The sequence below is a fragment of the Manis pentadactyla genome, chromosome 14 (genome assembly GCF_030020395.1).
Source record: "Manis pentadactyla isolate mManPen7 chromosome 14, mManPen7.hap1, whole genome shotgun sequence".
Lineage (NCBI taxonomy): Eukaryota > Metazoa > Chordata > Mammalia > Pholidota > Manidae > Manis > Manis pentadactyla.
The window spans coordinates 1,133,607-1,159,858 of NC_080032.1; the positions used below are offsets into that span (position 1 = coordinate 1,133,607).

The window sequence follows — 26,252 nt, forward strand, 5'->3', positions numbered from 1 at the left end:
TTTCCTAAACACATCTCCTCAGGCAAGGGAAACAAAAGCAAAAATGAACAAATGAGACAACATCAAACTCAAAACCTTCTGTACAGCAAAGGACACCATCAGCAGAACAAAAAGGCACCCTACAGTATGGAAGAATATATTCATAAATGACTCATCTGATAAGAACTCATATGCCTTAACACCCAAAAAGGAAACAACCCTATTAAAAAATGGGCAGAGGTGCTGAACAGACACTTCTCCAAAGAAGAAATTCAGATGGCCAATAGGCCATGAAAAGATGCTCCACATTGCTAATCATCAGGGAGATGCAAATTAAAACCACAATGAGGTATCACCTCACAGCGGTTAGGATGGCCAACATCCAAAAGACAAGGAACAACAAATGCTGAAGAGGATGCGGAGAAAGGGGAACCCTCCTATGCTGTTGGTGGGACTGCAAATTGGTACAACTGTTGTGGAAAGCAATATGGAGGTTCCTCAAAAAACTAAAAATAGAAATATCATTTGACTCAGGAATTCCACTCCTAGGAATTTACCCAAAGAAAACAAGATCCCTGATTCAAAGACATATGTACCCCTATGCTTATAACAGCACTATTTACAATAGCCAAGATATAGAAGCAACCTAAGTGTCCATCAGTAGGTGAATGGATAAAGAAGATGTAGTATATACACACAACAGAATATTATTCAGCCATAATTAGAAAAGAAATCCTACCATTTGCAACAACATGGATGGAGCTAGAGTGTATTGTGGGATTAATATATAAATCAAGTATAGAAATCAAATGTATAATCATATGACTTTATTATTTTTCCTGTAATTCCTTATAAGTGATCAGGAACAGAACAAACAAGACCAAAACAGTTTCTGTGACCTAACTGCCCTTGCTATTGTTTCAATACCTTGTAAGACATAGCGCCCCAGGAGACTGGGGACTGCCAAGGATTAAGTTTACAGTTAGTTAATGGTTGTCCATTAAGTCCCCCACACAGAATTCTATTGTTGTTAACATGTATTTGCTCAATAAATACGAAAGGTGCCCTCTCAGCACCACTCTTGTGCTTTAACGCCTTGAGTTCCCTGGCTGGCCCTTTCAGATCTTCGATATCTCATCGCGTCTCCTCCCTTGTCTGCGGGTCAGAAGCAAGCAGGGAACGGACAGGGTATTATGCTCAGTGAAATAAGCCAGGCGGAGAGAGACAAGTACCAAATGACTTCACTCATTTGTGGAGTATAAGAACAAAGCAAAACAGAAAGAACAAAACAGCAGCAGACTCAGACTCCAAGAAGGAACTAGTGGTTACCAAAGGGGAGGGGAGAGGTGCGGGGCAGAAGGGGATTCAGGGCGTCATAATTCACAATCATCATAGTATAGGTGGTCACGGGACGGCAGGACAGCACGGAGAACACAGTTAATGACTCTAACATCTAACTACATTGACAGGCAGAGACTGCAGTGGGGGGATGAGGACTTGACAACAGGGGCGAACGCTGAGCCCCTGTGCTGTGTATGTGACACCATCATTAAGACTATATATCAAAAGATTTTTAAAAATAGCAGAATTAAAAATTCAAGGAAGGTTTGGATAAAAAAAAAAGACTATATGTCAAAGATACTTTAATAAAAAAATATATGACCTGCTTCAACCTCAACATTCTCCCCTTTTCATTATGAATAAGTCAGGTAATACATCTAAACCCTGCAGAGATCCCACAAGTCTGATAACAAAAAATAATTTAAACTTTATTTTCTTTACCCTAAGGCTCAGTCAGGGCAATCTTTCAAGCTTCAAGAACCAGCCCTACATTCCAGCATCCCTGAGATCTGCTTGTGTCCCCCTGACCCGTCTCTGCCTTCACCTTTGCACAGATCCGAGACCCCTCCCACTGACACCCACCTACCCTCGCCTCTCTCTCCCTCTCAGGACATTTCCATACCTGGTAAACAGATGGCACAGGATTGAGACAAGTGAAATCCACAACTGTCATCTCAACACAGTCTATTTAGAAATTCAGCCACATGGGTGTTACCAAAACCTGGGAGATTAAGAATTCTGCTCAGCCCTACATCTTCACTCTATCCAGACCTCAGTTCAAGGTGGTCCTTCTCCCACCTGCACCTGGAAGCCCACCCGACCCCCCCCACAGCGGGATGTGTGCAGGGCTGAGCCGCCAGAGCCGGGCAGCACTCGGCTGTGCAGAACACGCCCGGCTTCCCGGTCACAGAGCAAGTCCAGGCTCAAACAGCCCCTCCATGAACCACTTTTGTCATCCATTGAAATATTGTGTGTCAGAAGAGTCCCTGCTAAGCATCATGACTGTACCTACCGGTGAGAATTTAGCAAGTATGGTGAGAAGAGCCTGGTTAGGTTGAGGGTAGAGAGCTGAGTCTCACTGTCCCTGGACTCCAGGGCCTCTGCCTACTCCACGTGCACATGCCGAGGCACCCCTATATGCCCCAGACCACGCTCGTCACCCCTCAGAGCAGTTGCTCTCCCCACAGCTGCTCCATTTCAGCACATGGCAGCACCAGTCTCCCAACTGCTCAAAAGAAAACGCGAGTATCTCTGATTCCCCTCGCTCCTTCACACTAAACCATCAGCAAGTCTTCTCAGCGGGAACTGGAACTCTCACCTCCAGGGCCACATCCAACCACGCCCCACTCGTCTGTTCCTGGGTGACTCCTCACTAGTCCCTGCTGCCCCAGAGCCTCCAGTCCATCCACACAGCAGTCAGAGCCGCAAGGTGGTGACAGTCTCTCAAAGCATCCCTCCGCTCCAAGCAGCCAGTGCTTGCCATCCCCGTGCCCGCTATGAGAAAGGCCACGGTGTGCGCACAGCACAGCTGCCCTTGTTGGCCCTCCTTCCCTCCTCAGCTCCAGGAGGACCTGCTGCAGCCCTGTGGGCTCGCCTGTTATCTGTCTGCCCCACAGGAATGGACGGTCCAGGAGCCCACCCACGGCAGCGGCCTCAGCATTAGTGGAGCCCCGGACATAAGGTCCTCCCGCTTTGCTAAGAGGACAGCACTGAATGACCAAAGGGTATTGCTAAAATGCTCTAATGCCAACAAATAGGTTAACTGATCATGATGATAACTACATGTACAACTGGTTGAGAAGACTATTATAATAGTTTGCAGGCAGAAAAGGGGAGGAAGGGGTAAATTCTTGTTGACTTAAGTCAACAGAGCTTTCTCAGTACCCACAACTAATAACATCTGCAATAGCCCTGGGATGACTCCAGCACACACCTGCGACAGAGAGCTCGCTGCGCGCCTGGCTCTTCTCTACACTCAAGCTTCACACCAACACAAGAGAGAAGATGTTTGTACTCCCACATCACAGAGGAGAAACAAACTTAGAAAGTTAAGCAACTCACCCCAAACCACAGGACCTGGGAACACTCACCTGGGGCTCAGGTACCTATGCAAGCTTTCCTCTGCGTGTCAGACGATGCTGAGGACCAAGCCTAAATGATGGGTCTTCCTGCTAACTGGACATCTCAGGCCAGGCCTCCTGGCGTCATTCTTTCTGTGTTGGACCCCCTGTCCTAACTGACCCGCAGATCCTGGCCCTCAGCTCAGGACAAGACCATCGCCTTACCCATACTCCACGTCAGGAGAGCCCCCAGCACTGCACGAACCCACTGATGGCCGAGTTCTGTGCCACTGGCTCTGGGTGAGGCGTGCTGACCTCTCTGTCAGTTTTCAGGACCATCTAACAGTAAAATTTTCCCATAGACTTCATTTTGGAAAGAAAAGTGCTCCAGTGGGAGGAGGCGGAGGGTCCTGAGTCTGAGAGGCATCCTGCTCCACCACCGTCAACATGACCCTGACAAGACGATCCATTTCCGTGCCTCTTTCCAAGATGACCCAGTTCTGTGCCTCTTTCCAAGATGACCTCCATGACAGTGTCTTCAGGAGCTTTTCATCTCCCACACTCACACAGTGTACGCCCAACATTACAGTGGAAGACAGACCTCCCTAGGGAAGGGAGAGTGCATGCTGGCTGGGAGGAACTGGGAAGCAAGCTCAGACACAGGCCCCCAAGGCCCCCCAAAGACAGAGCTGCCAGAGAAGCATCAGGTCCCAGGGCTGCATGTGGTTGTGGTGAGCTAACCCACAACTGAGAAGAGATAGAGCCAGCAGGGGTGCCCCACCCAGAGCCTGCCCCCTTGTCTGTCCCAGCTCAGGCTCAGACTGTACGTGGGGCATGGAAGGAGACAGGCATTGTGAAAGGCAGGCTTAACTGCAAAGGCGCTCTCATCTCAGGGTGTGAGGAAAGCATGAAGACAGGCCACGCAGCCATGCTGAGAGGGGGAGCTTCCTCGTCACCCTCAGGAAAGCTCCTGCTGAAGCAGACCGACATCAGCCTCAGCCACCCACCTGAGGCCAGCAGCAGTCATGGGGGAGGCTCCTTCTGGGTCAAGGAGGAACCGAGGTGATGCCTGAGGTCACCAGCCATGAGTTCCCCGGAGCAGCCCCCCTGCCAGGTCCCCAGGCAGACCCAGCCGTGCGCTGTGAGTGGAAGGATGAAGACGAGGTGACCGAGACACACGGACCAGCACATTCATCACTCCCACCTTGGGGCCCAGGTCAGACCTCTTATGCCTTTTAACACATGTTCCCAAGAACTCCGCGGTTCCTGGAAAGAACAAGGGAGGCCCACAGAAATCTGTCATTTGCCAAAAACTTACCAGATATTGTACAAATCTAAAGTAGTATCTAGTTTCTCCTCTCATGGAGGGCAGCTTCAGTGTATGAGTTAGATAAGCATTTACCTTTAATCATGACCCTTTAGTCCAGAAATTTTTAAAGAACCAACTGTTTTTACAAAGGGCTGTTTTCATCTGAATTGTTGCCAACTTTAGAAAGCCAGAGTTCACACACACCCACACACCCACAGTACCCACCCGGCTACTCTTCTGGAGTGACTGGAAGACCCGGCCACCCAGGGCCACATTCCTGGGCTGGGAGCAAGAGGAGGGGGTGGAGCAGCGCTGCCCCCTTCAGAGGGACCACGTTGTCTCCACCACCCTGAGCATCACCCTGGTCTCCCAGGACAAATGAGCCAAAAGATACTCTCTGGGGGAAAATCCACATTAGTGTGCGTCTGTGTATTCACATGTCACTAGCCAGTCCAAATCAAGTAAATGAGGGGAAAAAAGCACACAGAATAGGGAACAAGACTAGGGAACTAGCCCTAGATGGAGGAAGGAGCTGAATGGAAGGGATGATTTTCTATGAATATATAAATCACCAAAACTAAATTCAGGAAAGAGAGCAAATCTAAAAAATTACAATATTTACCAAAGTGTTAAAAAAGCAGCAGACTTAGGTAGTTTTACAGGAGAATTCTACCCAAGTTTAAGGAAACAGACCAAAAAGTACTGGAACTGGCTAAAGCAGACAAAGAGAAAGCTTTCAATAAAGCTACAGGAAACGCTCCAACAACTGGGTTGCAATTGCATTAAAGAAGGAAATCACGGACCAGTCTCTCAAACAGTCGTGTAAGTCTAAGAACAATATTAATAAATAGAACCTGGCTACGCAGCGACACAGCTATCATTAATGATTCAACAATGATAACTCAGTAATACAGAATGATTCAGGAATATAAAATCTGTCAAATAACTAGTATGGCAAAAACAATAAAACATTCTCATCAAAGTCAGGGAAAAAGTACCCAACATCATCCTTATTATTTAATTTTATTATTTTAATACAGTGCAATCAAAAAAGGGAAGGAAATAAGAGGTATAAAAAAAGAAAAGCGACAAAATTCTTATTATTTGCAGCTGACACCATAGCATCTCTACAAATTGGAGGGTCCTTTGACCTTACCTTCCCAAGTTATAAAAATACCCCTTGGCCCAGCAATTCCACTTCTAAGAATATATTCTACTGACAGTCATTCATTCAACAAGTATTTTCTGCCACGAACTAGGTGCCAGGCACTACTATAAGGTACAAGGTCAGGTAAGAGATAAGGGGCTGGAGTGGCACATGGGCATTTTGGGATGGGCTGCTCCGGACAGGCCTCTCTGAAGAGGTGACAGGTGAGCAGAGACCTGGCAGAAGGAAAGGACAAAGCAACAGAATGTCCAGGGCAGTGTTGCTGGTAACAAGCAAGTTGGCCTTCCTGCCCGGCTTTTCCTCGTATTCCCCTAACAGCCTTTTGCTCGTCCAAAGGACATGACACCACTTGAAAGTCTCACCTTGCCCCCTGCTACAATGAAAATAATGAGATCCTATTCTTAAGTAGTCCATCTTTCAAGGAAGGTACCAAGCCAGCTCCGTTTCCCCAAACATGACTGTGCACAATTTCTTGATTTCTTCAAAGCAAGAGTTTCCCGACTTAGATCTAAGTGTTACACCACCTGTTAATAAAAGTGCATTAAAGCTCATCATGAGTTTTTAGTGCAGATACACCTTTCCACAGACAGGAGAACAGGTAAGTTTCACAAAGGGCGTTGACCAGTTGCTAGATAATTTTATACAAAAACAAAAGTACCATTAGCCCCTGTGCTGCCAAGAACAGGAACCACGGACTTAAAAGAGTGTATGGTTCAACTGCGTGTTCTTCTTTCCAGCAATGAAGTCGAAACGTTGAAGGGGCTATTGGATAAATATTTTTATTTATCAAGTAGTCGTATTTTTAATTTCATAATCTTTCTGGCAATGAAGATGATATTTTTAGGGGCTCTTTGGATAAATATTTTACACCTAAATGACCAGTGTCAATTAAGGGCATTCCAATCGACCCAAAAGAAATCACCCGCTACACCACCCGAGAACTTCACACACTAACTTGTTCAAAACCATCAAACATCAAGGCTTCAACATTGCCATGAATGGTATATTCCACAAACAGCCAGATAATTAAGAGACCAGCATATGGGAGTGAAATTTTTCCTTGCGAAATATATCTCTCAATTTTGAAATCAGCTTTAAATAGATGAATTCACCTCCTACCCTTGAGGGGAACGCAAATAACCAACGACGCCCGGTCTCCACAGAGGCTTCCAGGAGAAGGCTCGCGTACACCGGTTTCAAGCACCACGAGCCACCTGCACAGTGAACGACAGGCTCCCTCCCGCAGCGGAGGGCGCGGCGCACCCGTCCTCTCCCCAGAGCACAGCGGGCCGTCCACCTTTCCCCGAGCTCGGCGGTTAGGAGCAGGAGCGCCACTCTGACGAGCAGTCCCCGAAAGAGGCCCCGTGAGAAACGGCCCGGGGCTCTCCGGGCGCCGGGCTCCTAGGGCCCCGAGAGCCCCGCCCCTCCCACGGAGACGGGCCTGCCCGCCGCCCCAAGCCGCCGAGGGACGCGCCGAGGGGGAGGGCGCGCTGCGGGCGGGCCGCGACGACAGGGGCGCCCCGCGCGCGACCGGGGGAAGGACGGCGCTCGGGGGCCGTGCGCAGGCCGCACCCGGGCGGGGGGCGCGGGGTCGGGAGAAGGGCGGACAGGACGCGGCAGGCGCCGCGCAGGTACGGCGCTCCCGCGGGCGCGGCGCTCCCGCGGGCGGTACCGGCGGAGGGCGGGGGCCGCGCCTCACCTGCCCAGCGCCCGCTTCATGCCCGCGTCGGCGGCGCGGCGCGGCTCGGCCGCCCCCTTGCCCGCCAGGCGCAGGTTCTGCTTCAGGCGGCAGTCGGCGTCCAGCGCCACGGCGGCCGCGCCGGGGGAGGACGAGCCCGGGGCGGCGCAGCGCTCATGCTCCAAGGCGACGGGCTCGATCCGCTTTCTCATCCCGCGGCCCGCAGGGCCGGCCGCCGACGGCGCCCGCTGGCCTCGCCTGCTGCCCGTGCACGCCGCAGTCGCCGCGGCTCACGGGAACTGCCGCCGCCGGGTGCATCCCAGCACCAGGCCGCGCAGCCCTGCTACGGACGGCGCCAGGGGCCCGTCGGCCGCGCCGGCCAATCAGCGCCGGGCTCCCGCAGGCCCCACCCCCGCGCCTCCTCCCCGTCCTGAGGGAAGCCCGCCCAGCGTGCCCCGCACCGGCCGGCGGCCATCTTGAGGAAGGGCGCGCGAAGCCGCGCCGCGCGTCACAGCCAGAACGGGGCCGAGCGGCCGAGGGGTGCTGCGCGCGGGTCGCAGGTGGGGACCCGCCGTTGTGCGGCGCTCAGCGCGGTGGCCGGAACCGGGGAGGACGCAGGCTCTCCCTTGGTCCTGACGCGGGGACCCGATCCGGAGGCCCCGGACGTGTGCTTGCTAAGGTGTATAGGGACTAAAGGGACAAGGTGGCTGGCAGTCGCCATCAGTGAGTTACAGCTGTTTTCCCACAAGGACTTGAGCTTAAAATATACGCTTCCAGGTACTTTACACACACACACACAAATGTATAGACAATTTTTAAATTTTCGTGCTGAACGTACGAAAAATGAGCTGCTTAAATAATTTCTTTTTAAAAACCTGTATTAGATTTTGGATTTTTGTAAAGCAATTAGAGCTAGCTGATGGAGAAAAGTGCATTTCAAAGACAAATTTCCACTTGTGAAACCCAAATTAAGAATTTAACCCATCCTACAAAGTAAAAAGAAACAAGTGCAGTTTCACAAACTTGTCTCATATACCTTTTTTTAATATGGCATTTTTTTTTACAAAAGACCTACAACCAAGAGATTCGCTTATTCCAAAGTAATTTTTGTCATTTTCAAGAAGAAATACCTTTAGAAATCTAATGGCTCCTTATATTAGCTTTGTAATGATACTTTGAAATTGCGAAAGAATTTAATTGCCCATATTACCAAATATCACAACCAGCATTTGAATGTTTGTGGATATTTCCAAATACATTTCTGGAATTTAAATGAATTATTTAAAAGGTAGCACATACTGGATACTGGGAATCGAGAAACTAACAAAAATTTTTTGACCCTGTCTCTTACAAAATCCTCCTTAACAGAAAAGGAGAAAAGCTAGGAGGGAGAGCTGGAGGAGAGATGGGAGGTTCTGAGTCTTGCTGGCACTAGGCCTTGGCCACAGGAGCCTTCCTGGTTCACAGCCCCTTTCTTAGTTGTCTGATCCAGTCTGAGGGACTGACCCCACACTGGTGACACCCACACTTGCATCTTGTCCACACCTCTTTGAACCCAGGCTCACCCTGATGGTCTACTCATCCACTTGTATCCTGAAGGTACCTAAACCTACTGCGTTCAGAGCTGAGCTCCCAGCTTTTCTCCCACCCCCAACTCCGTCCACAACCTTCCCCAACTCAGGAATGGCAAATGGTCCTTGCAATTCCTCGGGCTAGAACCATCGGCCATCCTTGATTCCTCCTTGAAGCCACCAAGCCTTGTAATCTCGCCTTTCAAATCTATTCAGGCTCCAACCACTGCTCACCTTCTCCACCATCCACACACAGTGGCCCAGGCTGCCCTCATCTCTTACGTATTTTAATATATAAGCAGTTTCCTGCCTCCACCCTTGCCCCAATTCTGTCTATCTAACTCAGCTACCACGAAGGTCTTTTTTAAAACTTAGGTCCGGTTTGTCTGGGTTGCCTGCTCCTGAGTCACTGCCTCCGTGCTGATGCAGAGGCCCCCAGGACAGGCGTGCGTGTTGCCTGTGCGAACATAACTCGCCCTCCAGCACCTTGGCACTTGCATTCCTGCTGCCTGGGATGCTCTGCACCCCCTATGGCTCCATATCCACTAGCTGACTCCCTCCCCACTGCAAGTCTGTACCTGCTCTGAGCACTGACCTGAGCCCTCTCCCCACCACTGTTCACCTTCCCTGGCTTATTCTCCTTAGACCTTTCCCCCGATATATTTGTCCATCAGTGTATCTGTATCTGTGTGCTGTTTTCCCACCCTGGAACAAAGACGCTGAGAACAAGGTCTTTGTTCACCGCTTTATATTCCATGTCTAGAACAATGCCCAGTACACAACAGGCACTTTATAAATATTTGCTGAAGGAGTAATGGATCATCACAAGCCCTCAGAAGTGGCTCCGGTTGTCCCACTGAACAGGCAAGAAAGTGAACCTCAGGCCTGGGGTCTGAAGGTCAAAAGGTTTACGACAAAGGTTGGGATGCTGATCTCTGGCTCACGATCCTGTAGCACGGTTGACTTTGTAATTGTGTACTTAATAAAAACACTTGACTAAATTGTCCCTTACTGTAGAGCTGAAAAGGAAAAGTTAAATCGACGTAAGGATAAGATTCAGAGGCTTCGGGGCCGTTCCCTTCTTTCTCAGGATCACACACACATCTATGTAGCTATTATTTGCTGAAGAGGAACAATTTCCAGAGTCAGCAAGAGTGAACCCAAGTAATATCGCTTTTTAAAAATAAGCGAATTGATTCTATAGCAGTCATTCCCACCTTTGATTTCATATGGTTATGTAAAACTTCAGAATCAACTGGGCAAGAATATGACTACATGACTTCGTGTTAATCTAGGGCGTTTTCTCCCCCGACTCTAGACCCTGTGAGTAGAGATATTTCACAGGTGGCTTTAAATGACTGCTTTAAACTCGAAGGTGGTGCTGTGGAGTTGTAAGATTAAATTCAAGGTCTGCCACAGTAAGCCGTGTGACCTTGCGCCAATTATCTAACTTCTGCTTCTTATTCAGGGCAGAGTCTCAGTCACCACCTCGGGGTTAATCGTGAGAGTAAAGAAAATATATGCCGCAGTCCCTACCGCAGGAGATACCCAGTAAAAGTTGATTTCCCTTTACTATTAAACAAAACACTCACACTGCAAAACTAATGAAACGAAACGCTCGTCGAAACAACACACTCCTCAAGGCGCGCACACCTCCCCGGCTGCGCGAAACTGAATGAATCAAACCGGAAACGGAAGTTGGGGGCAGCGTATTTACCCTGTGCTGTGCGCACGAGTTGCCCCGTTAGCTGCCGGAACTGGACAAACAGTCGGCTAGGCCTATGGAATCCGACCGTGGCCCTAGGCAGGACCCGGCCCACCACCACCCGCCCACTCCTCTCATCTCCTAGTGCGGCTGCGCAGCGGAGGGAAATGAGCCCTTATCGCCGCCGTAGGTCACGAGTCCCGGCCGCGCGCTCCTATTGGCTGGGCATGTTTGGCGCCAAAGTGCGAGCGGAGGCGGAGATAGAGGCGACGACAGGAGCGGCGAAGCCCGGAACATTAGGAACCGAGAGCGGCGGCCGTGAGCTTGGCGGCCGTTTGGCGTGAGAGCGTGCTGTTGACAAGGCCGCCATGTTCTGCGAAAAAGCCCTGGAGCTGGTGCGCGAGCTGCACGGCGCGCCGGAAGGGCAGCTGCCCCCCTTCAATGTGAGGGGAAACGGAGTAGACGGGGGGATGGGCGGGTAGGGGGCGGGACCTGAGGACGGGGGCGGGGCCCAGGCGGAGCCGGAGGTGTCGGCTTCCCGCGGTACCGCTTGCGTCCCCTCCCCGAAATTGCCTTTCTCGGGGTGTCAGCCGCACGTCGGGCGCAAACACTGGGAACACTGCAGAACGGCCTAGCAGGGAAAGGACGGCGTCGCGCTCGTGTCACTAGCGGATTTCCCGCTGGTGTTTCCTCCGGTGTTTTCCGTGTGCAGCTTTATTGCTGTCCCTTGTTGAAGCAAATATTTACGGTTGCCTGGCGACGGGCTAGCTTTTGCCGCGCCCTCGGACGGGCTAGCCGTCCGTCTGTCGGGACTTCGGAGCGGTTAGGGCAGGCAAGCTTTGCGTGCTGTCAGTTTCCTCATCTGCGAAGTGGGGGCGCTTATGATAGGACCCGGCTCCTGGGGTGGCGAAGGCCCCCTGAGCAATGCCTGACACACGCTGGCGGCTAAGGCGGTGTTTGCTGTTAATCCTGCCGCTCCTACTGTTTACTATTATGGTGATTCTATTACTACCGTAGTCAGGGAGCTAAGGAGTTGACCTACATTATCTCTTGTCCTTTGAGGTTTAAACTGTGTTTTCCATTTTTCCAGCTATATACACTCAGATTTTAAGATGAGTGTCGGTGTAGCGCTTCCGGGGGGGCCAGGCCAGGACTTGGAACTTGTGACTCACGCCCTTGTCTGAGGCTTCATTTGGTGCAGCGGCTTTTGTCCCTTGCGTTGCACCGGCGCCTGCCGCTCACAAACTCACCTGCTGCTCAGGTGCCTCGGCAGCCTGAGGAGACTGGCCATTCTTACACAGCTGAGCTGGGGGTGCCGCGGAAGGCCAAGGAGGATCTGATTGGTCTGAGGGCCCCAGGCCCATGACCTGCTTAAACTAAACACTCAAGAGTCATTCATTCCAGAATCCCTCATGGGCAGCTGCTGTGGTCAGCAAATTGAAATAATTGCCCTTTTTATGCAGAACTGGTTATAGCTGACTTTTGGGGGCTTACAGCCTGAAGTGGGAGCACAAAATGATGCAATTTCCGAGCTTTGGCTATTATTTAAAATAGTTTCTGCTGATAATGGGGTTGGGGGTGGGGGGCAGTGAGCTCCCAAAGTAGTGTCTCCCTGAACAGAGCATAGGGCACCTCCTCTATAGGCACAAAGAAGTCAGTACCCTTGTGGTTGGTACATAAATTATGCAAATGAGGTAGAAACCCTGTACAATGATGATTGGTGTTCAGAAGAGGGGTAGCAGTTGGCCAAAACTCTTCAGGCCTTGGCAACAGGGAGGGGTGCCCACGCGGGATTGTGGGGGGATGGAGGGTGCTCCTGCCATGGTCAGTAGCAACTGTTATGCCCCCTGAGGTCTACCTGGCCCTCCTCCACCATCTCATTCTATACAGCAGCTCAGCAGAGAATGTTAAAACTTTGTCTCCAAGTTCCCCATTAGCCCTTTTTCTGCCTAGCAATCTGATCACACTTCTTGTTTTTTTTCCTCTTATTTTTCAAAGCCATAAAATATCCATAACATAAAATTTACTATTTTACCCATTTTTAAGTGTCCACTTCAGTGGCATTACCTTCACATTGTTACGCAACCATTACCCCAAACAGAAAGTCTGTAACCATTAAGCAATAACATCCCCATCCCCTCTCCCTCCAGCCCCAGGCAACCACCTTTCTACTTTCTGTCTCTATGAATTTTCCTATTCTAGATAAATGACAGACCACTTTGGTTTATGGGTTCATTACTTGGTGGGCATTTGGATTGTTTCTGCTTTTTGGCTCTTAGGAATAATGCTGCTCTGAGCATTCATGTACAAGCTTTTTTATAAATATGTTTTCAGTTCTCTGGGGTATATACCTAGGAGTGGAATTGCTGGATAATATGGCAAGTCTATGTTTAACTTTATGAGGAACCAGCAGACCATTTCCACAGGCCTGGATCATTTTACATCCCTGACTGCAGTGTCTGAGGGTTCTGCTTTCTCCCCGCGCATACCAGCACCGTTACAGCCATCATAGTAGGTGTGAAAGGACTACTGCTTTTGGATAAGATCTATAGTCAAGGATAAACATATTATAGATAGAATATTACTATAGACTTGGTGGAGGAGCTAATTGATATAGATCTATAATTTTATATGTTCTAGGAAGATGGACTCAGGCAAGTTCTGGAAGAAATGAAAGCTTTATATGAACAGAACCAGTCTGATGTGTAAGTTTTTATAAGATTAATATCTTAAAATGATTTAAGTAATACGATGTTGAAATCAGATAGCCTTACACCAGTTTTTAGATGTAATTTTTTTTTATACTTATTCTCTGTGACCCTGATGATACTGCAGCCATACATGAGAGGAGGGATGTGTGTTGATCACTGCCATATCTGTGGGGACTCAATGTGCGCCACAGGGTAGTGCTTCATAAATGTTGTTTGACTGATGTGGCTTGCAAGGAACCAAGGTGGACTGAAAAGAGATGAGACATTAGCAAATGAAAAGCCAGTGAAGTGAGATGTGTGGTTTCCACTGCTCATTTTCATTAATGGGCGCCTTTGTGGGTTAAAGGGAGAGCGGGCTCTCTGTAAGCTCGGCAGGAGAGCAGCGAGTCCTGTAGCCTGAGTGCAGTTTACAGGAGCTAGTGCTGCAGGAGGGAGAGCGTGGTGAGTGAGGGGCGCCGGATTCATGGACTCTAGCGGTAAGCATGGGGCTGGGACAGTGGAGAATTAGGGCTGCGTGGTGAACTTCATAGGTTCCCGTGATTTGGTGAAGAGTATGACAGGAGCCCCGACCACTGGCTCGAAGGTGAGGTATTCAGGTCTCAACCTGGAGGGAAGTCTGCCTGTGACATGCGCTGCCATCTTTAGCCTCGTTAGGTACAACATTTTCATCAGCTACTTGAACATAGAAATCAGTAGCATGCAGACTGCTATTTCAGGAGCAAACAGAAATAGCATTTTCTGTCTACTGCATTTAAGGATAGATACAGAAAATCTTTACACATGAACTGAGAAACTGAACACAATAGTTTGTAGTAAATGTAAGGCAAATGTAAAGTCCTGAGCTCAAGTTCCCAAGCCATTCATTCATTCATTCATTCAACAAATATATATTAGACAATTACTGCTGATAAGTGGCTCTGGCATTTCAGTTGTAAACAATATAATTAAGATTTCTGCCCCCATGGCCTTCACAGTCTATTATGGAAGACAGATGTTAAACACAGATACATCAAATTGGGATGCATGCTATGAAGAAAAACGAGTAGTAGGAGAGGCAATAATGAATCAAAGATATACTTAGATTGAGGAATTGGAAGTTCTCTCCAAGGAGGAGACTTTTCAGCTGAGGCCTGAAGGAGAACCAGGTTTTAGTGAGGCAGTAATTGCAGGCAGAGCATTGTAGGTGGAGGGAACAACATAAGCAAAGGCCCTGAGTCATGAAAGAGGGCAGGATGCTAAGGAAACTGATACTTTAGGAAGGCAGTGTGGCTAATGCTTAGTAAGCAGGCCAAAGGTGATGTCAGGTGAGATTTTTAAGTGTGAGGGCAGGTGGCACATCTGTGTTTTAAAAGATCACCCTGGCTGTATGGGGACGGCAGACAGAAGGGCTGAGAGGAGAGGGAGGGACGCTGCTCATCCAGGTGGCCTGGGCTAAGGAAAAAGGGAATGGGTTACAGACATTTAGGAGGTGGCAGGACAGGCATGGCCTGGAAGGGAATGATCTTCCTGTCTTCCCTCCATCTCCTTCCTTTGTGCCGTTTGCAAATTTATGACCCAAAAATTCTGCACCCCATCCTCCTGGTTTCTTTCTTTGGAGACAATCACTCTTAACCCGTTTCTGGTTAAAATGATTCATCAAAAGAAATCTATTCATTTTTAGTTATGTGTAAATATGTAAATTAAATTTTTAAAGGAAGTCCTTAATAATATTAAGTGCTCTGATGTTAGGTTGAGTGTATTTATTTGTACTATTTCTTTGTAATCCAGAGCACATTGGAATCCATATGGGGAATAAATATGACTTTCCAAGAGGGACAGATGTATACAGAACATATAAAAAGACATGATGGGATATATATGTTTTCAGGGCCTGGAGCAGACACTGCATGAAGGAACCTTTTCCATATTTTTATGGCTCCCTTTAAAATTCCAAAGTAGATTGTTATTCATTCTGTACATATGGCTTTGTTTTGTGTTTTTCCACTTTTTAAAATTGTGGTAAAATGCACATAACATGAAATTTGCCATCTTAACCATTTTTAAGTATATAGTTCATTGGTATTAAATATATTCATAATGTGCAACCATAATCACCATCCATCCTTAAAATTCGGCATCTTATAATGCTGGAGCTCCATACCCATTAAACAGTTTCTGGTTTTAAAATGTGACATTTTAAAGAGTTGTACATTTTATAGGATAAAACCAAAAATTTCCCCTTCTCTATGTGAAAAGCACTAAAGCATAGTACATGCACATAGTTGAAGATCAACAAATATTTGTTGGATAAATAAGAGCCATTTTGACTATTTTAACTCACTTTACTATAATGGAGATTTGGAGGTGCCTCTGAAATGGAGTTATATGGAATAAACACATGACACAAGACCGTGACCTCACAAACTATGGTGTCAGTCGGGTTTGTCTTTCATCCCAGCGTGATTAAGGAATTTCAAAAGTGAGCAAACACAGTTTGTCTTTTAGAAACTATAGTGATCAATCCGCGCAAAAATGCAAAGTATCAAATGGTTAAATGAAATGTTATTGTCTTAGGCAAGTAAGTTACCTTTTGGGTTTTGACTTTTTTATCTTACATACAAATAAAAGCCTCGATGTGGAGGCAGGTGCTACTTGTCGGGTTCACCACTAGTCATATAAGTGGGGAAGTCGACCATGAGGCACCTGCCGGTTGGCTTTGAAAATTGTACTTATACCGAAATTCACATATTTGTTCTTTTCCTCTTTAAATGTTCTTACCAGAAATGAAGTGAAGTCAGGCGGGCGAAGTGATCTGATACCAACCATCAAATTCCGACACTGCTCCTTGCTGAGGAACCGACGGTGCACAGCCGCGTACCTGTAAGCGCGCAGCTCATGCTGGGGGGCGTTTGTGGGGCCCCCTGCCTGACCCCTTCAGATAGGTCTCAGAGGTTTTTAGATTTGTCTCCCCTTTATAAGCGTTCTAAATTCCTTTTCCACTAAAATTTTTTTTATTGTGAAAAGTTGCAGCATTCATAAAACTAGGGAGAATATTGTATATGATGTACATTGTATACATACGATGGAGCCATCATACAGGATTTAACAGTTTTTAACATTATGCTGTATTTCCTTCATCTTGTTTTACTTGTCATACTAAACTGTTGTAGAGCATCATGGCATTGTACCACGGAATACGTTAGTTTACACCTCTAAGAATAAGGGCCCTCTGGGCCCCTCCTCACCTGACTGCTGGGTCATTCTCATGCCTGGAAAAACGAACAGGTTCATGGGATCATTCCCGCCCATGTTCGCATCTTCCCACCGACCCACAGGCGTGTCCTAACCACTGGTTTGTTTGCCAAATAAGGGGGCCACCTGCTGCGTTCAGTGGCCGTGAGCCTTGAGTCGCTCCGGGTCACAGCCATGCCTCGTAGCCCTTACGTATGCCGTCTAACACTCTCCTGATTCCCTAGGTATGACCGGCTGCTGCGTATTAGGGCCCTCAGATGGGAGTGTGGCAGCGTCCTGCCGAACGCTGTGCGGTCGCACCTGTCTGCTGAAGAAGTGAGTGAGCTGCTGCTCAGTGTCCGGCTTGGGAGGTGCTGGGCCCCTGGCACTGTGCTGTGGTAGTGTTTATGGCGTTTTTCTTTGTTTTTTACTTCTGTTTTTGGTCTGTATATATTTAATATAAACTTATGAGAGTAGCAGGAGTAATTTTAAGTGTTATAAGGATATAAGGAAAGCTTTCTTTCTTAGTACCTAACAAAATAACAGGTCCCATTATGTTACTTACTAGTAATTCATCAGGATTAAAAAACTGGCATTACTGTTTGGGGATTTTCCATGAAATGTCTATGTGTGCGTGTGTGTGTGTGTACACATACCTTGGGCAAGTAACGTGACCTCTCTGTACCTAAATTCCCTCATTCACAAGATGAGGATTGCAGTGCTTACCTATTACAGGTTTGCAATGACTTGTGGCACTAACTGCTAGCATCAGACCAAACTTCACAGGTCACGGCTGCCCGCACCTCAGATGCCAGCTGCAAGTCTGGGATTCCCAGGACCCCCTCCCCTCTGGCCACATGACTGCAATTTGTAGCCCCCCACTTTCCTCCAGGTTTGAGGTTTTGAGCCTCTGGATTGAGGTCTGACCTCTGGAGAGGGGAGGGGAGGGGAGGGGAACAAGAGGCTGAGCTCAGTCATGGCCAGTGATTCAGCCAGACATGCCCATGTGATGAGGCCCTAATAAAAAATCAGAGCGTCCCTGGTCAACAATAGTGTGTGTGTGGTTACACATCATTGTGCCAGAGGGGCGATGTGTTGTGATGCCATGATTCCTCAGGGGGAGGACACCAGAGGCTTCATGTTTGGAGCCCTCCCAGACCTCGCCTGTGTGTTTCCCTTTGGACAGCTCTGATCTGTGTGCCCTTCCTTGTAGGAAAACTGATTGTAAGTGTGTGCTTTCCCGAGTTCTCTGAGTCATTCTGGTGATGGTTGAACCTGAGGGTGCCTGTGTGTGCGCGCACACACACACACACACACACACACACACACACACACACACACACACATTCCTAAGAAGGGTATGAAGGTGTTTTTCTGTGGAGTCTTTCAGGAGCTATAGTTTACCTTTCCCAGGAAGCTGCAGTACCATGATTAATTTTGTGACCAACGTAAGAGCTGAATTGCCTTCTGAAGAGGGATATTGAGAAGTTCTCCACTGCTCTGCGCCTCTGCCACTTTTGTGTCAATCTTACCTGGATCTTGGGTGGGAGCTTTCTCTCCTATTCTCTTGGACTGTTTGTCCTTTTGCACCAGTTCTGCACTGTTTCAATTATTGTAACTATAAGAAGTCATGAACACTCCTAGGAATTTACCCTAAGAATGCAGGAGCCCAGTTTCAAAAAGACACATGCACCCCTATGTTTATCACAGCACTATTTACAATAGCCAAGAAATGGAAGCAACCTAAGTGTCCATCAGTAGAAGTTGTGACATACAACTCAGTGTTTTTTAATATATTCACAGAGTTGTGCTTCCATTACCACCATTTCACTCCAGGATCTTTTCATTACCCACAAAAGAAACCCTGAGCCATTATCAGTTACTCAGTATTCTCTCCCCCTCTTCCAGCCCTAGAGATCACCCATCTGCTTTGTTTCTATAAATCTGCCTGTTAATGGATTTTTCATGTAAGTGGAATTATGCAGTATGTAATCTCTGAGTCTTTCACTTAACGTGTTTTCAAGGTTCATCCGTATGGGAACACATATCAGAACTTCATTCTGATTTACAGCTGAATAATCCATTGTATGGATTATTAAGAATAATCTATAACTTATCCATTTATCCATTAATGGACATTTGGGTGTTTTTCTCAATAGTGTTTTACAGATTTCAGAAAAACGTTAGTGCAGTTTGAGCTGCTCATAGTTTTGAAATGGTGTATTTTTCATGGTTCTGTTTCTGGTGGGAAGCTCCTCAGGTCTGTGATTACTATGCTGGGATGTAACCTCTGCAGGAACAGACCCTCGTTCGCTCTGTTAGATGTCCCATCCTGAGTACCCAGACCAGTGCCCAGCTCACAGCAGGCACTCAGTACCCACAGCTGGAGCGAGTGAGCGGCACAGGGATGACCCATGTGGGGGCGCTGGTTTGGGAAGGCTGAGCACACGTGCTCTGCAGGGTTCCCTCTGCCTCTGTCAAATGGCCGTGTCTACACCTGCAGATGGAGTGGTTCAATCACTATAAAAAGTCCCTTGCAACTTACATGAGGTCCTTGGGAGATGATGGTTTGGATATCACACAGGATATGAAACCTCCAAAGAGCCTATATATAGAAGTAAGTATGCTTTTTAAATGGATTTTCCTTTAACGCATGGATTGTGCTTTTTTTCTAAGAGGAGGGAGGTATATAAATATATAGTACCTTATACTAAAACAGAAATGTAAACCCTAAACAAAAATTTTGTTAATGGGGGGAAGGTGGGAATAAAGTAAAATAGCTGAATTTTCTGAATTTTCCTGTCTTAACAGTTTTAACTTGGGAACCATGTAAATATTTAACATAATAGTAAAATAAAATTAAATCGAAGTAGAAAACCAACCCACAAATTCTAAAAGCAAAGTGAAACAAATGACCCCTAAATTATTTGGAACACATAAATTGGATATTCTAAGGATGTAGAGAATTACAAAGAAATCTTAATTTGTTCTAGTAATCATATAATTACTAGTAATATTGTTAGTTATTCTGAAAGTTATAAATATTGAAGAATTGACCAAAAAAGTAATGGCCCTAGGAACCCAGATTTTCAAAATAAGAGAAAAGAGATTCAGATATTAAAAAGAAAAAGTTAAATGAAAATCCTATATTCCAAAGCTTGAGTCTGACATGTCAGCATGGATTCATGTTGAATCATCTCTTTAAAAAGTGTCTCTGTACATCTGCACGTTAAAGGCCCAGAATTGGTGACTAACCCAGGAGCATGGGTAGTCTGGAGTCGGAATGCCACCTGCCACTGAGGAAACCAGGACTCCTTGAAAACAGTGGGCCATTCCAGGTCACAGATAAGGAATGTAAGCTGAGCCTGGGACGCCTGATCTTCGTACCAAGGACTATGGTGGGGGTAGGGGGTGCTAAAAAGGCTCAGGAGCTGATCGGAAGGGGCCTCACTTTACCAGACTGTTTGAGCATCAGAATGATCAACTGCAGTGAATTGTATCACATCACTTAGAAGCACGAGTGCACACTGACACCAAGCAACGATAATAATCATTTAAAAAATAAAACCTCTTCCGGTCCTCTTGGAGAATGTGAGGAATGCAACTCAGTTTAAAAAGTGGTAATAAAAGAATGGAGTCAAGCACTTACCTGCCTTTACAATACACATTCATCTCAGGGCAGCCAGATTGTTCACAAGGGAAATTTCTTTTTTATGGAAGATTTCCAGCTAATAAATGCAGCAGGAATAAAAGGACTAAATGTCATTTTGTAGCCAAAAGGCAAAGAGCTACGAAAACCATTATGAGGTTATCGGAGACTGTAATACTAGGTGGATGTGGCTGGGAATGGATGACACCTGGACCCGCTGATCAGTGCAACGTTCAGAAAGGCACAGTGAGCCATTCTGTGCCAGGTGAGGTCTGGCAACAGGGAGTACATAAAACCGCTTGCCAGAAAATCAGATCTGATCTGCTCCAGCCTCTAGACCTAACTTCCAATCCATAGGAAGTTAGGGACAAAGGAACATGCTAAATGACCCCACAGGAATCCACAAAAGCTGTTTGTGTGAAACTACCAAACACACTGCCCAGTTTCTTTAACAAATAAATTGCCAAGGGGCGAGAGGAAGAAAAGGGGGAGACCCCAAAGATTACAGGGGGCTTAAAGACGTATCAGAGATGTGTAATGTGCAGCCCTTGATGGATTCTCATTTGACCATAGCAGCTTTAAAAAAAAATTCATGAGACGGGTAGGGACGTTTGGATATTAACCGGATATTTCATGATATACTAAGAATTACTGATTAATAAGATGTGATAATGACAGTGAGATTATGTTTTTAAAAAATAATCTTACTTTGTAGAAATAGATACTAAAGTATTCATACATTAAATGAAACGGTATCTAGGATTTGCTTCAAAATAAGTCACAAGTGGGTGAGGGAACAAGATTGGCCATATGCTGATAATTGGAGCTGGCTGATGGGACATGAGCTCCATTATATACATGAGCTTCTTACTTTTGAAAGTGTTAGACATTTTCCATAATAAAAGTGTTTAAGAGGCAAAAAGGTGGTAGTGGTGGGGGTGTTTTTTCTAAAATGGTAGTTCTTGAACCAAGTTAAAGTACCTTTGGGAGTCATGGTGAGATTCCAGAGGAATCAGGATGTGAACTTACCTACCTGGGAAAAGCGAAGACTAAAACTCGCTGCAGTAGTTTGGCTTTGCTGGTACCAGTGTGGTGCTTACGAGAGTAACCCCAGCCCTGGGTTCCCACAGGAGATGACACCTGTGCCCCTGGTCTCCTCTGGCAGCACCGGGAGCTGTCGCCCTCTGTGGCCTCCCCTCCAGGGACACGTTTGACCCTTCCTCTTCTGTTACCAGAAGGCTGCCCCAGCAGGAGGCCGCAACGCTTCTTCCCTCGGGTACTGCTAGTGCTCCCGGGAGAGAGCCTCAGTACCCGAGGAGGGCAAAAGTATCTGTTTAAACATCTTTAAACAGTTGCCCTTGCCTGTGTCCTGGTCTCAGATACTGGTATTTCATGGGGGGGATCCCAAGGGGCGGGCTGGAGTGGATCCCAAACATTTTCTTTGTGGATACGTATTTCAATGGCTTGATTCCTCAGGACTCGCAGAGTGGAAAGAATCCAGGGACGCCAGCCCCCTTCAGCAGCTCCCTGGGTCCTTGCTGTCAGTGCCGACACACACATACACTCGGAGACCATTACAGTTCCTCCTCCCCACAAAACGGCACCCGGAACCACTGGCCCCCACAGGGAAGGAGCACGAGGCGTGGGTGGGCAGAGAAGAAACAGCCGAGTGCTTTACTGGGGGTATTTATATAATCTCCGTGCACTCTACAGTCACTCCGTGTTAGCACGTAATTTAGATAAATCATCAGGTTTTCCTTTCAGGTGCGCTGTCTGAAAGACTATGGAGAATTTGAAGTTGAAGATGGTACTTCAGTCCTATTAAAAAAAAATAGCCAGGTATTTCTTAAGATTCTTTCAATCTTGTAAGTGTTGAATGATGGAAATGTTGGAATCAGTAGCAAAATTAGTATCACCTTGTGATGACCATTTGTGTTACATGCATTGTGTTTAATATGAGACACCCTGTTTTGTCCTTTTTCTAGACACAAAAAACTTGAAGCAAATGTTCCATGTACTAAGGAAATTAATTAAAATTAATTTACTAGGTCATTGCTAATAGTTAACACTAAGCTTTTTCCTGGGAAATTATCACTCTGGGCCTTCTAGTTACATGAGCTTATTCGAGTTCAAGAGCTGTTAACTTACTGGATTTAGCTCCTTTGAATTTATTAAAAAGGTGCCCAGCACTCATTTTCAGCTTGTACTTCACCTTTTAAACCTTAGCAAACAGTGATAGGGATAAAAAATTTCTAAGTACTTAATATATAAGCAACAGAATTTAATAAGACTGAAACTGTGAAGTTTGTTAATTAAAATTTTTTTCTTACAAAGAATCTTAGTATATTGTTTTCTTAGAAATCTTCAAGTTCACATTAGATGGATTCATATTAGCTAGATTTACTTTTATCCTTCCTCAATTTCTGTAGACACATCAGGGTGGGAAGAAAGATGACCTTTAATACAAACCACTCTCTTTGCCACAGTCTTGTCAGCCAGTTAAGAGCTCATGACCTAAGTCCTTGATCCTGGTGAAGTTTGTGCCCTGGGGCAAAGAGAGCTTCAGGTCTTGTGGTTCTTGTTTCCCGGAGAGGGTGACTTGATCTCTTATTTCACTAGTACACTTGGAGCTTTAAGTACTGTAGTTTCCTAAAACAAAGGTTGAGCATTTTAAAGACACGTTTTCAGGATACCCTAAAATCGTTGGTGGTTAAGGCAGAACTTTCCCTGGCAGCGGCACACTCATGATCAGAAATCAAACTAATGAGTGCTTTCCTGGAAATCTTTATTTCTGGACGACCCCATGTGAAGCTTCGGTTCACGCGAACAGCGTCATCCTCGTAAAGCAAGAAGTGAGAAAACTGTCCCAAACGCTGTCTGTGGTTGAATTTCTTTCTCAGGCTTTATGGCTGGCCTTCCCACCCAGAGTGCTGAGGCAGGACTGCTCGGCCAGGGCACTGCGGCAGGTGCCAGGCCACCGTGCCCCGCTCCATCTGCTCCTGTGCTGGGCGGTTGTCACTCGTGTGGGCTGTGCGAACGCCTTCCTCCCAAGATGCTTTTCACTCCGTCTGTCAGTATTGCCCCCCAACCTTCAACTAGAAAAACGGAAAACAATCAAAAAACATAATCTACTATAGTTAATATTGAAGGTCTTCTAGAATGTCTGAGCGCATATAAAGTCAGTTTTCCATAGGATCTGAGGTACAGATCACCCACATGTTGTGCAGCATTGACGGGGAGCATCTTGGCAGGCATTCTCTTGCACTTGCCAGTTCGGCAAGCATCTTTCTATTTGTCCAGAAGTCAGAAACCCCCTTTTCAGTAGACATTGGAATGACTCAAGTGTGCAGATCAGTAGGGTTTTTTCCCGTTTTCATTCTTAAGTGTTTTAAAAATTCATATAACAAGTTAGGCCACAGTCCTTGGCTGCCGTTTCCCATGAGTGGCTTGGAGGCCTGCGGGCACGGCTCACCTCAGGCCTTCCCCGCGCTGCTGCTGAGGCTCCCTTCTGCCCCTGGGAGAAGCCGAGGCCTCCACAGCCACCGTCCAGGGTCCTCCACTGCACCCTGACGTGCTCTTAGCTCTTACCACATGTCTGTCCTTTGGTCACTTGGGAGCCTGGACAGTCATCCTGCTGTGCTTCCTGCACCCCTCGCTCCGGTTTAGGCATGTTCACTTCCGTTCTAAGCCCATGTTTTGAGGGGAATCCTCACCTCACACTGAGCGCGTCCTCTCAGCTAGTTGTGCACTAGCTGCGTGCCAGCACCTCACCCAGCCCGTGAACACCCATGCCCTGGGTCACAACTACTGATCCTTGTGATGGGAGGGAGGTTGCCACTGTTGTTGTTAGAAGGGTAAATGTGGGGACTCCAGTCCTAGAAAAGATTTCATGGAGAAGACACTCCCTCCATGGGCCTTCCTGTTGAGTCTCGTCCGCTTGTAACCAGTGCCCCTAATTCCGCCTACCTCGGTTTTCTGTGCATAAACTCAGGGACGTAAACACTAAAGGCAACACCTACTAGAAGTCAGAAGTCTTTAAATTTTACTTTAGCAAACAATGGATTTGTTTATAAAAGTCATTAAATTTAGAACAATTCTAAGTGGCATCAATTTTAGTTGATTAAAACAGCAAATATATGAAAGTTTAGCTTTTAACTACTTAGCTGTTTGAGAAACATATCAGTTACTGCTTTTTAATGCTGCAAAATGCAATTTTAAATTATTTTCTAATCATTTCTCTTCCTCTCCCCACTCTTCTCCCCCAGCACTTTTTGCCTCGGTGGAAGTGTGAGCAGCTGATCAGACAGGGTGTCCTGGAGCACGTGCTCTCGTGACCCCACCCCGGCACTGCCAGGCTTCCCCACAGCTGGGCTGGACCACACGCAGGAGCCTCTACACCCCCTGCCCTCCGGGTACAGACATTCTTCAAGATGACCAGGACCATGTGGCTAAGCAGTATGGTTTTTCTGTTGTGCAGGATTCGTCCCTTCTGTGATAAGCTGTATCTATAATCTTGACATTCCTACCATTACTACAATGTGTTTTTTTGTTAATGAAGGTAAACATTTGAATCTCTTAAACAATGAGAAGATTTCATTTGGCTGTACGGGGAGAAGGCAGGTCCCTGTGCATCGCGTATTGTCTGTCTGTGTGTGCCATGTAGGCCGGGGAGCTGAATTTCTGGAGAACATGCTTCCACACGTGAGGAGGTAGAGATGCTGGTCTGTAAAATCCCAGTATGTTTCATGTTTCACGACATACTGTCTTACCATCTGGCCGTTTGGGAAGGAAGAAAGGCAGGACACAGTGGATCTGTCCGTTTCCAACAGTGGCGGCTGGTCTGGCCTGTGCCTGCCTGCGAGCTTGTGGCGTGAGTGCCAGCATCCCCACTTGGACAAGGAAACAGAAATTGGGGCTGGAAAAGGAACTTTGAGCAGCTGTCCCTGGAGTCAGCTTGACAGGAGAGGCGCTTGGAGAGCCGGCCGGCCAAGTGGAGGGCAGCTTCTGTTACCCGATGAATTCTGAGTGGCAGGAGCAGAAGGGGCCCAGAGGGGTCCAGCCTGGTGGTCAGTGGCCTTTCCCCCAGTCCCCGCCACAGCCAGCCTAGTAACCTGAGAGAGGTATGCAAATTAAAAGTCCAGATACGCCAGTCGCTGGCACTTACTATATGTGGTTTCATTTTTATAAAGTAGAATGTTTCTGGCCAAAATTAAATTTTAAAAAAATCAAGTTATAAATCACAGAACCCAAGAATGGACTAACAGTTACCAAAGGGAAAGGGACTGAGAAGGATGGGTCGGAAGGGAGGGATAAGAGGGGGGAAAAAGAAAGGGGGCATTACGATTAGTATATACAATGTGGGGGGGGCACGGGGAGGGCTGTGCAACACAGAGAATACAAGTAGTGAGTCTACAACATCTTACTACGCTGATGGACAGTGACTGTGATAGGGTGTGTGGGAGGGACTTGGTGATGGGGGGAGTCTAGTAAACTTAATGTTCCTCATGTAACTGTAGATTAATGATAACAAAAAAAAAAAAATCAAGTTAGAGAGAGGCTTTACCTAGATGTGGATCCGTATGTTTCCATAATACACCTATAGGTCAGTAGGCTGCCTGCCCTTTGCAGATTATTTTCATTATCTTTCCCCCATTTTTGTAGACAGATCAGATTTCCATCTGAATCTCCACTGATGTAAACAGTAAGGGAAGTTTCCCTAGTGAGCGGGATGGATGTTGGCTTTCTAACTGGGTCTGTAGTCCCCTCCTTCCCCCATATCCTGCTCCCAGAACACGTGGGGCCACGCAGCCCTCTGTTGTAGGGGTCAACAGCCTTTTCCTGTATCTTAGACTTGTGGGCTACACCATCTCC

The 26,252-nt window shown here is 47.1% G+C and overlaps 2 protein-coding genes and 1 long non-coding RNA gene across 4 annotated transcripts in view; 1 reads left to right on the forward strand and 2 right to left on the reverse strand.

Moving 5' to 3' along the window:
- ABHD12 (abhydrolase domain containing 12, lysophospholipase) overlaps positions 1 to 7,906 on the reverse strand; it is a 65,314-nt gene extending 57,408 nt beyond the window's left edge. Inside the window, exon 1 of one of the 2 annotated variants that reach the window (XR_005029489.2) lies at positions 7,557 to 7,906. Coding sequence is in view for 1 of the 2 variants with exons in the window: in XM_036908716.2 (XP_036764611.1) it covers positions 7,557 to 7,747 (191 nt within the window). In the remaining variant the exon portion in view is untranslated. The remainder of the gene's footprint in view (positions 1 to 7,556) is intronic. The other variant, XM_036908716.2, reaches the window with a different exon arrangement.
- Positions 7,907 to 8,562: 656 nt separating this feature from the next.
- On the reverse strand, positions 8,563 to 10,773 carry LOC130680698 (uncharacterized). Its single transcript, XR_008993752.1, has 2 exons — positions 10,699 to 10,773; positions 8,563 to 10,125 (listed from the first exon to the last, which is right to left on the reverse strand). It is a non-coding gene; the product is annotated as an uncharacterized LOC130680698 (long non-coding RNA).
- A 50-nt stretch (positions 10,774 to 10,823) lies between these two features.
- On the forward strand, positions 10,824 to 24,964 carry GINS1 (GINS complex subunit 1). Its single transcript, XM_036908718.2, has 7 exons — positions 10,824 to 11,254; positions 13,452 to 13,516; positions 16,283 to 16,381; positions 16,978 to 17,068; positions 19,236 to 19,349; positions 22,146 to 22,220; positions 24,647 to 24,964. Exons 1-7 carry the CDS (start codon positions 11,180 to 11,182, stop codon positions 24,713 to 24,715), a joined length of 588 nt encoding a protein of 195 aa, XP_036764613.1. The 5' UTR covers positions 10,824 to 11,179; the 3' UTR covers positions 24,716 to 24,964.
- The last annotated feature ends 1,288 nt before the right edge of the window (positions 24,965 to 26,252 follow it).